General features: G+C 36.5%; 1 protein-coding gene across 1 annotated transcript; it reads right to left on the bottom strand.

Annotated features, from left to right (window-relative positions):
- Positions 1–6,306: 6,306 nt before the first annotated feature.
- On the bottom strand, positions 6,307–9,404 carry LOC113300085 (protein MITOFERRINLIKE 1, chloroplastic-like). The gene is made up of 2 exons (XM_026549265.1): positions 8,083–9,404; positions 6,307–6,676 (listed from the first exon to the last, which is right to left on the bottom strand). Exon 1 carries the CDS (start codon positions 9,329–9,331, stop codon positions 8,102–8,104), a length of 1,230 nt encoding a protein of 409 aa, XP_026405050.1. The 5' UTR covers positions 9,332–9,404; the 3' UTR covers positions 6,307–6,676; positions 8,083–8,101.
- Positions 9,405–11,284: the final 1,880 nt, after the last annotated feature.

Consider the following 11,284-nt stretch of genomic DNA (forward strand, 5'->3'; position numbering starts at 1 on the left):
GCTTTCTTCCATCCATGTAAATGCATGCATCTGCAACATAACCACATACGCAAACACCGTAGAACTTTTTCCCAAGCTGAGTAAATGTGCAAGTTAGAAGCGATCAAATCCATGCATATGGTCTTGTTAGCCTCAGAGAAGAGATGCCTGTCATATACATGCTTCAGAAAAGATCCCTTTGCATAACCCCTGCCATTAACTCCATCTTGGCAACCATGAACTTGCTTGAAGGGGCAATGGAAAAAGTTGTCGTCTGGTACAGCTGCATCTATGGATGAAGTATGCTTAGAAGAGGAAAACGCAGATGATACGGTACATGAAGAAGCCCTAGTGGCAATGGGCATGTCGACTGCAGAAAGAAGAAAAACCCTAAATGGAAAAACACGAACCTTAGAAAAACAGAAAGAAAACCCAACGAACAAAACAACGAGAAGCGAAAAACAAATGAAAAACGTAGAAAATCAAACCAAAGGGGATCAAAAAACTCAGGAAAAATCATCGAACCCATGGTGATTGCGAACAAAAATTCCGGCATTGGATCGCGAAAACTTGCCGCTGGAGCACCATTAGAGAGAAACTTTATTTCACTTCCTTATTTGAATAGGTCCATTCGAATATATAAATTAGTAGCTATCTATTCTATATATAAATTTAGTTTTACATTTATGCTAATTTGGTAAAGAATGATTCAATTGTGACTTTGTTTTTTAATTTTTTTTTCCTTTTTATAGCTTATATTTTCATTTAATTTGAATTTAAGTAATTACATAGCAGGCAAGCGAGCAACAAGCTGCGCCGCAAGCCCTTTTTGAATTGCAAAACCTATCCTCTTAAAAAATTGATGTCACATTGTATTTCATTGTGACTTGATTTTTTTTTTTAATTGATGTCATATTATATTTCATCTTGGATTTTTCTTAACATTAGAAGAGTTTTTGGTTTTGTCGTTTCCTGATGCAATAAAAACCTATTCAATATTTTTGCAGCTTTGATAGCTTCTTTACATGAAGATGGCTCTATGACTACACTTTCATCTTCGACTTCCACATCATCACTTTCGTCTTTTCTCATGACACTCTCAATTATTTATTCGCCAGTCAACAAATCTGAAATAATATCCGCTTGAGGGTAGTTTAAAAGAAATTCGATATCCATTCTGCTGCGATAATTCAATCTGTTGTCATTTAGTATCCATGAATTTAGATTCCACTAAAGATTAGTATATAATATCGTTCATTATCCATGAAATTAGCTTCCACTAAAGATTAGTAGTATTGTATCTAATTATTAATTTATTGATTATTTTTATTGGTTAATAATATACATAATAAATAAGGTGTATTGGTTCATTTTATTGATTATTTTCTTAAAACTAAACAATATTTTGATAAATTAATATATTATTAATTAATATATAATTTAATAATTATTAATTTATGCGATTATTTAATATCGCGATAAATTGATAAATTTTATCGATCCCAACGTTATTATATTATAGGGATTATACTATATACTCAGATTATCAGAGGGCCGTTTTTTTTGGAGGGACGATTTTTTGCGATTTTTGAGTTCTTTTGGAATTGGATTTCATTTGATCAATCCATTTTCTCACAATCCTCTCTTCTTGCAATAGCTCTCATATTGTTCTCACTTTCTTCGAGCTTCCTTTTGACCCCTTTATCCTAGGTTTTTCGCATCTCCTTTGATTCCCTCCACCACCATTAGGGTTTTTCGGTTTGAATGGTTTTATTAGTTGTCTAGCACGAGATTTTATCCATGTCAAGCTATTGCTTTTTATCAACACAGACTGATTTGCAAGGGAATTTTTTTTTTCCAATGCCCCTTTCGTGGATTCGATGGTTGTAGAAATGGGGTTGGAGGTAGAGGACTAGTTCGAAATTCTCTGATCAAGCACTTGCATGATCTGCATTACCCGGATGATGAGAGCAAGAACGGATACCGTCAGATCATGAGCAACAACTTTGGGGTTTACAAGGCTTGGAAGGAAGTGTTACAACAACTACAAATGTGGATCTGCATGGACTGCATGCACTTGTATGCGTGGAGGAAGCATTACATAAAACATGGAGATGTTGTGCTCAGTCCTTTCAATGGCAATGGGGTGTATTTTCTGACACATGGCATATATATTGCCTAGTTACTCCATCTGATGATCTTGCTGCCTATCCAGGTACACCAGACTCCACACTGCCGTGCTTAAACCTATAACCGCTGGATAAAATGTTTCAGAAGCAGATTTCGACTGTGTCTAGCATACCTTCTAAGTGTAAGCTTCTCTTTGCTAGGACTTTCAATACAGCACTCCAAAAAGTTATTCGCTGTCCTGGAGATATCGACATGAATACAATTTCTGCTCTTTCCTGTTTGCACCCTTCGTACTTACATTCCGAAGAGCATCTTAGAATAACAATCAGGTAATCGAAAAAACTCCAAATTGCTTCCATCAATTCAACCTTATCTTGATGGACCGGTTCAACTGGATGCATCACATTGGTTCAAAGGGTTTTGGATGAGAAGGATGTTTTATAAGAAATAAGGCGCAAAACAAAGAAGAAACAACATATCAACCAGGAATCTACTAATTTGCTATTATGTCGTAAGAAAATGAGTTACGGGAAGTATATTGCTGCCATAAGAACACTGATTTCCAACGGTGTTGCACCACCTAATTCAGAGACCTCGTATGATTTACGATGCAAGCATACTTTATCTGACCCACCTTTGATCCCAAATGGTACGTATACTCGTGAGGCTTTAATTGCTTCAAAGGATTTGGTATTGAGCAAATTGGAGAGTTTTCCCAAAGGGACCTCGTGTGGGAGGGACGGTTTACGTGCTCAACATCTTATTGATGCACTTAGTGGCTTGGAAACAGTTGTTTCTGAGGAATTGATCTCTTTTATCACGGACATTGTTAACATTACTTATGTTGGATGGAAAATGTCCATCCTCCTTGGGGGAATTTATAGCCTCAACTCCTCTCACCCCATTGTTGAAACCTTGTGGGGGCATACGTCCAATAGCAGTCGGGACAATTTGAAGACGGTTGGTCTCCAAGGTTGCAGCCTCTCATGTAGGGAGGGATATGGAAGCATATTTGAGTGATTATCAGTTTGGAGTTGGTGTGAATTGCGGAGGTGAGGCCATACTTCACTCTGTCGATAGGCGCTTGTAATTACAGGGTGATTCAAGCTCTAAATCTATGCTTCTAGTGGATTTTTCCAGTGCCTTCAACCTGGTAGACCGCATTGCAATATTGAGAGCAGTCAGATTAAAATTCCCTCGATTTCCCGATGGGTGGAGTTTTTTTATGCGAGGCCAGCTAAGTTGTATTACACGGACCAAACCCTTACATCTGCGCAAGGAGTGCAGCAAGGTGATCCTCTTTCCCCCCTATTATTTTCTTTGGTTTTACATCCTCTAGTCCACAAGATTGCTACACAACGTTCCTTAGATTTCCAAGCTTGGTATATAGATAATGGCACTCTAGTTGGTGATACGCTGACGGTTGCGAAAGCCTTACACATTATTCAGCATGAGGGTGCAACTTTAGGGATGCATTTAAATGTCTCCAAGATTGAGATTTTTTGGCCGACTATTGATAGCAGAGGCTTAACTGCAAGGGTTTTTCCTTCGAACATCTGTAGGCCAACTGATGGTGTTAAACTGTTGGGAGGGCCGGTCAGTTTGCACTCTCGTTTGCAGTGACATAGTGGTTAGCCGGGTGCGTAAGACCATGGCTTTGATGAATGCTATTACCAAACTGAAAAACCCACGGTGCAAGCTGCTTCTACTTTAACACAAAGTAGATGAAATCGCGCCTGGGATCCTACTCTGCAGGAGTAAAGAACTTGGTTGAGGAAATTCGCAATACTCGGCTAGGCTTATTAGAGATTGATAGTCACTCTGTTAGACCATCTAATAGATTAGGTCCATGTATCAGCTAGTCAGATAGTTTATAGCTAGTTACAGTCGTACATTTTATAGGCAGTAGTCTTAACTGTTTTCAGTAATAGGAGGTTTCTCTTTCTGTTACAGTTATTTTCTTTTCCGGATACCTGTAACATGTCATTATCGAGAGTCTTTTTCTATTACCTGTAACATGTCATTATTGAGAGTCCTATATATAAAGGAAGTCCTGTATTTTTCATTTTTATCTTTTACAATCAATACGAAACCACTTCTTACATGGTATCAGATACTAAAGGGGAATTCTTAACTTCCCTTTTCGATCATTTCTCGTACCATTAAACTTGCAACTCTTAAAACACCATTAAAATAGTTAGAACTATACAAACACAACAAGCATCTTCTGTTGTACATCAAAACAATCTACAAATACACAATATTGAAATGTTTCCACCTTTACCTTCTCCAAATCGTAACAACCTCTGATAACTTCACAACCGCCATCTTATTCTTCTCAAACACCACCGCCGCCTTCAACTCATACTTCTCAACCTCCACCACCACCTTCACCTCATATTTCACCACAAACCTCTCAGGGACCACAACCTTTCCTTCAACACACACCTATTCAATTTCCGTCTCAAACTTCACCTTCTATTCAACCACAACAACTAATACAATTTCCCTTACAACAACAACAATCTCAATTACATTTTCAATTTCCACAACAAATGTATAATCCTTTTAGTTTTCAAAATAAATTTAGCACTCCTTTTCCAGACATTACAAACTTCATCTCTGCAAAATTAGATGCATCAAACTATATTGTGTTGCAAGATTAAATGTCATCTATTTTGATTTGTACTAATCTATTTGGTTTAGTTGATGGTTCGATTTCTCCAGAAACACCTATAATCATGATCAACAGTACTCAAGTTCCAAATCCAAACTATCTTGAATGGTTACAATTTGATAAATTTATTGAATCATGTGTTAATGCTAGATAAATCTTTATCTTCATAACTTCTTGGAAAGATATCGACAAGGGAGAAATGGTTGCATCTCAAAAAACTATTCACCGAATAATTTTTTGCTTAGATTTCAGTCGTACTCTATCAAGAAAGGTTCTTCAACAAATAGTGAGTTTCTACATCAACTCAAGACTATTTCCGGTTCACTTGCAGATCCTGGATAACCAGTTCCAGATGCTGATATAGTAATGTATGCGCTTAAAGGTTTAGGTAAAGATTATATTCACTTTGTTGTTAGTGTTCAAAATCGTCAACCTCGCCTTCTCTTTTCTGAATTCAGATCGAGCTTAGTTAGTCGTGAACAGGTTTTGAGAGAACAAGAAATCAAGTCCTTTTCATTTCTTGTCACCAATTCAACAAACTCAACCTTCTATGTCAAGAAACACAATTCATCTTACAAATTTTTTTTTCGCAAACCTGCTATGCCACTAGGATTTCCTTCATCTCATCATCCAAATTTTTCTCGTAATCCTTTTATAAATTATATTATACCTCAATCTGGATTTGGGAAAGCTGAATTCAATCCAACTCAGAAACAGGTGGTAGATCACAGCTCCAATCCTTGTCAGATATGCAACAAACTTGGACATTTTGCTAGCAGGTGCAGATTCAGATATGATGACTTCAAGAATAGTGAACCACCTCTTTAGAAGGTAATTCTTGGTCTTGATCTTAATGCAGGAAGCAGTACTGAGAATACTTCTTGGTTTTTAAAATGAATTTGATTACAATGTGTAGCCTCCTCTAACTGCTTTTGAGTCTGGCGGTCATTGGGGACATAGTGCTTCTGGTGCTTCAAGATGATTGTATCTAGGATATAATACCTAAGGGTCGAAAGGTGCTCCCTTACAGAAATTGTCACGAGGACGACCTCGTCACAGCATGACTCTTTGCTTTTAATGTATACATACTATATCAGTAGCATCCCCTTTAGCATTTTCGTTTAATTAGTGTTATACTATCTCTGTTTCTGGAAAAGTGTTACTTTCTCTTTTTCATTTTAACCTAAAAATAAGCCAAATTGAAAAAGTGAAAGTAACAATTTTTCAGAAACGGAGGGAGTATTTGGACTAACGGATGCCATAATCACATAACACTACAATAAGAAAATTTAACAAATTAGGCTAATGATTTGAGGCTCTAGGCAATGGCCTAGCTGGCCTAGTCTATAAGACCGCTGTGCCGAGGTGTACTGAGCCGAGGCACAAGGCTAAAAGTTAAAGAAAGCCATGGCGAAGGGTCTATGGTTCACTTTCAAACTTGGCGAAGGCCGTGCTTTGGCTAAGAAGTTGAGCACTTCATACAATTTTGTTAAGAAACCAGATTCCCTGTTTCCACATGGTTAGTTCAAAAACAACTGTAAGACCTACATTCCATTTCTTATTATTTTCTGGAAAACTGATTGAGTTGAGTAGGAATTAAGTTACACGTTATTAACGTGTCATCCGCATCTTTCTCACTTCCGACCTTTTCATGTCATAAGAACTCAAAACTGTGTTTGAAGTCTAAACCTATATAAGTAATGAATTTTACAAACCATTCTCAGGCATAAACAGTTAGGGTTTTCTCATTCCTATTGTTTTCTATCTCAGCTTACAGTTGTATTGAGCTCAAGGAAGACCAGAAGCTGATCTACTTGCTGGTAAGGCACCGATGTAATATGAGCTGAACTGCCAGAGAGGGAAGGGTAGCAAAGATGTAACATCCACCATCTGCAGTTGCAAATATCACAGACAAATAAGAACGAGAACTAAAAACAAACATGAAGACACGACAACTTAATTTGGAACTGGCTAGAAAGAATACAATTAGATGCGAGCTCTTTGTCTTTGAGATATGTATGTATATGATGTGTCCTTGGCTATATCCAACATCTGCCAAATGATCAATTAAAGTACCATTTCCATCCAAGTATCAGACCGTCAAGAAGTATGGAGACATAGACATGTCATCTGATCAAGAAGTGTGTAACTAAAATTGAAACCTCCAAATTTAATGTAGAAACTGAAATTACTCAAGTTAAAAAGTTGAGTAAAGCAACAAAAAATTAGCAAAGAAATTTCTCGTGGTTGGAGAAATAACAGGAAAAGTTAGGAAGGCAGCATGAACTCCCGAAGAATTCTGTCTAAAAAGTAAAATCTGAGTCCCAAGACTCCTAACCTACATTCTGGACAGCTATGTATAAGAATTAGTTGGACAGCTATGTATAAGAATTAGTTGGACAGCTATAGAGAAAATAATAGGAAGTGCACCTTGAAATATTAAGCAAAAATGAGAATGACAAGTCACATGTAACGGATTGTAGCATAAGAAATGCGCACTTGTTAAATTGTTGTAGCACATGAAAATTGAATCATATATCAACAAGAAATGCCAAAACTCGATGGCAGATTATGTAAATCAATCAAGCTAAGTTGGACTATCAGTCTGCAAATAAACTTACATATTAAGGGAGCATTTTAAGGTTATCTAGCTACTGATGAAACTAGAAGTTTAAGAAATAGATTTCTCAAGTCTCCTAGATTATCCTAAACCGTGTAGATGTAGGAGTGCAAGATAAGAAATTCTGGAATCTCGGGCTTAAATAAAAATGATAAAATGTGCCAGCAGAGACTGGTACTGACAACCAAAATCAGTTTCTAGAAAATTAAACGACGCAAAATGCCAAAAAAAGTGAGAACCACTTTATGTGACCACTTCCAAGCGATATATTCAGATAGACGGAGCACCACTAGCACCTATATTGGGAATGTTTCCGAAAAATTGGTAACTATAGATCTGGCTAGTTAGTCTTGAACCCTTGAGGAAGCTAGTTGATACAATTATCTAGTGAGTGAATTTTAACGAAGTGGTCTCCCGTTGTTTAACTACCAAGACAATTAATTCAACTTAAATTTCAAATCGTAAGCTAAACCAAAATTTACAAATTCTAGCATATGAAACAATGCTGATACAAATGTAGAGCTAAATCTTAATTGATTTTAAACACCCTCTGCCTTGTCTTACAAAATCAAAACACATTGTACGCAAAAAAAAGAGGACTGTATTAATTCTCAGTGAATTCCATCAAAGCACTGTATGTGTAAATAGATATAGAAGATAAAAAGGATATAATTACCTTAAATACAGATGTTGAGTTAAACAGAAGTATTGACCATCTCTTCAGCCTGCTTCTTCTTGAGATACTGATGAAGCAAAGTAAGCCTAGCCGTCTCAAATGCAAAATAACCCAAAGCTGCAAAACAAGCACTATGAACAACCCTAGGACCCGTTCCTCTACTAAATCCAACCCATCCTTCTTCCTTCAAAATTTGCGTAACAGTTTCATTCACCCCACTATAAACAACAGCAGAAACCTTATTCTTAGTCTCTCCTTGAACCTGAGTCATCAATCTAGTCTTAACCACATCGAGTGGCGTCGTAATTGAAGCTGAAATCGCCCCTGCCAATGCCCCACAACACACACTTTGTAAAGGTTCCAAATTCTCTTGCCCAGTTTTACTCAACACAGCAGATTTCAAATACTCAAATGAAGAATAACTTAAAACACCAGCAGGCAAATTTCTAAGTAATGTTGCAGAATAACCAGCATAAAGACCCAATACCCCATCTTTCTGTAATATCTTAACCAAAACCTCCCAAGACCTACCCTTTGCCCCGGTCTGCATTCTCTGCGTAATAAGCTCTTTCGGAACCATTATTGCAGAAGAAACAATATTACCCATTGCACCAGCAGTAGGAGGAATAAGCACAGCAGGGTAATTCGGTACTTTAGACAACACAGACTTACCAAATTCACAAGTACCAAAATACATAGCAGAAGAGAAAGTAGAACCAATAATCACAGCAGAAACACCACGATAAAACCCTAAAATTCCAGAACTTTGAAAGGTTTTAGCAATTGCATCAAATGTACCATTGTAAATTTTGTCAGCCCCTTTTGTTTGAAGCTTTGTTTTGATAGTATCAAGTGGAAGTAGACAAACATAAGTAAAAGCACCTGCAATTCCTCCTGCTGTTGCACCAATCAAAGCCTTTTCAATAACAGATACATTTTTTAAAAGCACTTTAACTTTTGAGCTTCCTTTATTGGCTGGTTGTATTTTAAGCCAATTTTGAGAAGTGGGTTCCTCTGGGTTTTCAATCGAAAGGGAAGTTGAAGAGAAATTGAGGTTGTGGTTGTTTCTTCTGAATTTTTTGCCATTTTTCTTCAAAACTTTGTTAGGGTTAGGAGAATTGTGATTTTGAGTTGATGACAGAAGAATTGTATTGAAGTTGTTATAAAAATTATTGAAATCTGTGATTGTGTGAAGATGGTTTAGGTTTTGAGGCGGGAGATACATAAAAGGAGAGAAATTGCCTTTCATTTTTTCCCCTTCAGATTGTGAAGGGCTCAGAGGTAGTTTGTTGGACTAGTATTCTGCCAACCACTAAACCGAGGGATAAGAAGGAAACCTGTTCCGAGGCATACTTAATTTTTTGAGGCATACTATATAATGTTAAAATATGATCACTAAATAAAAAACAACATCACCCCTTATCCACCCGTTTTGATAATGACATAACTACCCTTACATAATTAGTGTTAATGATTATGATTAAATTTGATTAGCTAGGAATTTTAAGGACTGATTAAAAGTAAAATTATTAGTGGTGAATTAGTAGATAAATCAAATTTATGTGAGAGAGTTGAGATTTTTGAGAGGAAGAAGAAGAAGTGAAAAAAAACTTTGGTTTTGAATTTTGAGATTTTAGTGATTAGAAGTGACCAAAATGGGTGATTCAAATCAGAGGTAGACTTCTATACGAGGTTTAATTTCTTTTTATAAGTTGAATCTTTCAAAAAAATGAATTTTTAAAACCCAGATCTACTGACCAGATGAACAGTTCGGCTGATAACTTTTCAGCCGAACCTCCGTTTTTTGAAAATATACCTAGGTTCGGCTGACAAGTTATCAGCCAAACCTAGGTATATTTTAAAAAAATTGAGGTTCGGCTGAAAAGTTGTCAGCCGAACTTCACTCTGAAACTGACAAATTTAGGTTCGGCTGATTCGAACAAAATATAGCAAAGTCGCGTGAGCCGAACATAGTGTTTCTCTAAATCATACACTAGGTTCGGCTCAAAATTGATACTCGAAGATCAGCCGAACTGATCTTCTGAAAACCCTAATTTCATCTTTGAAATCATATTTTATCGATCAAACAAAATAAAATCAATCAAAAACAAGATGGGTTTGTTACACATACATTCTAAAATACATCTAAGAGCAATTGAGGTTTGGATTTCGCACTTCAATATTGCTCACTTTGATTCGTGTTTGCTTTACTTGATCAATTTCTTGATTGAATTGGAGTCCAAGATGTTTAAGTTTAAAGTTTATTTTGATTTTTTATTTTAGGTTTTTGAGGATAAGGGCGTTCTAGTAATTTAAATTGTTTAAGGATATATAGGTAATTGAACTACCATTAGACACCCCTTATAAACCCACCCTAGATGGTGTAATGAATGAGTATGCCTCAAAAAAATTGAGTATGCCTCAAAACAGGTTTCATATGAAGTGAACATAGAACAAGAACAACCAAGAGCCAGCTTATGTCTACAGTGTACATGTTTGGTTGGACTGAAACTAGGAGTGCACGACGGGCCAGATCGGGCTTCTCGATCCATTGGTCCATAGGCCTGATCCTGGAGAACCTATGAAATTTAGTGAGTAGGACAGGGTAAATATTTAATCACGTGGAGTACTAAGAATTTGATGTTCTTAGCGCAATTCCTATGGGTATTTGCAGATTATGATTTTTGGTCAGTCACGTGGATGAACAAACGAACTTTTCCACCATGGTAAAATGTATTGTCCGGCCTAAAAAGAAGCGTTTAGTGAAAGTCAGGACGTGAGGCAATATATGAGATGCATGCGATTATTTATATTTTTGCTATGTGTATTCGGTTTATGGGATGTCTGATTTCGGTTTTCAATAACCTTAATATTCGATCTCATATGAATGAATGTTTATATCTTTGTTATGTGTATTCGGTTTATGGGATGTCTGATTTCGGTTTTCATTAACCTTAATATTCGATATCATATGATGTTAACCCTTATGATTCAGGTGGTTTTTTGTTTTAGCGGGATTAAATTCTAGCCCATGTTGGTAGGCTTTAACAAAGGATCGTGAGGAATTGAAACTCATATATGAAAAGTCACAATATGTTGAATCAATTTGTGTTTACATGAGTTGTGTTTAACATAACATATGTGTTTCGGGTTTTCAACTTTTGCTATTGGCACGCATTAGTTAAAACCGATTCAACCTTTC

This window comes from Papaver somniferum, chromosome 1 (assembly GCF_003573695.1).
Source record: "Papaver somniferum cultivar HN1 chromosome 1, ASM357369v1, whole genome shotgun sequence".
Taxonomy (NCBI): Eukaryota; Viridiplantae; Streptophyta; class Magnoliopsida; order Ranunculales; family Papaveraceae; genus Papaver; species Papaver somniferum.

Coding starts and splice junctions, on each gene's coding strand:
- LOC113300085 (XM_026549265.1), bottom strand. CDS start 9,331: ATGAAAGGCAATTTCTCTCCTTTTATGTATCTCCCGCCTCAAAACCTA.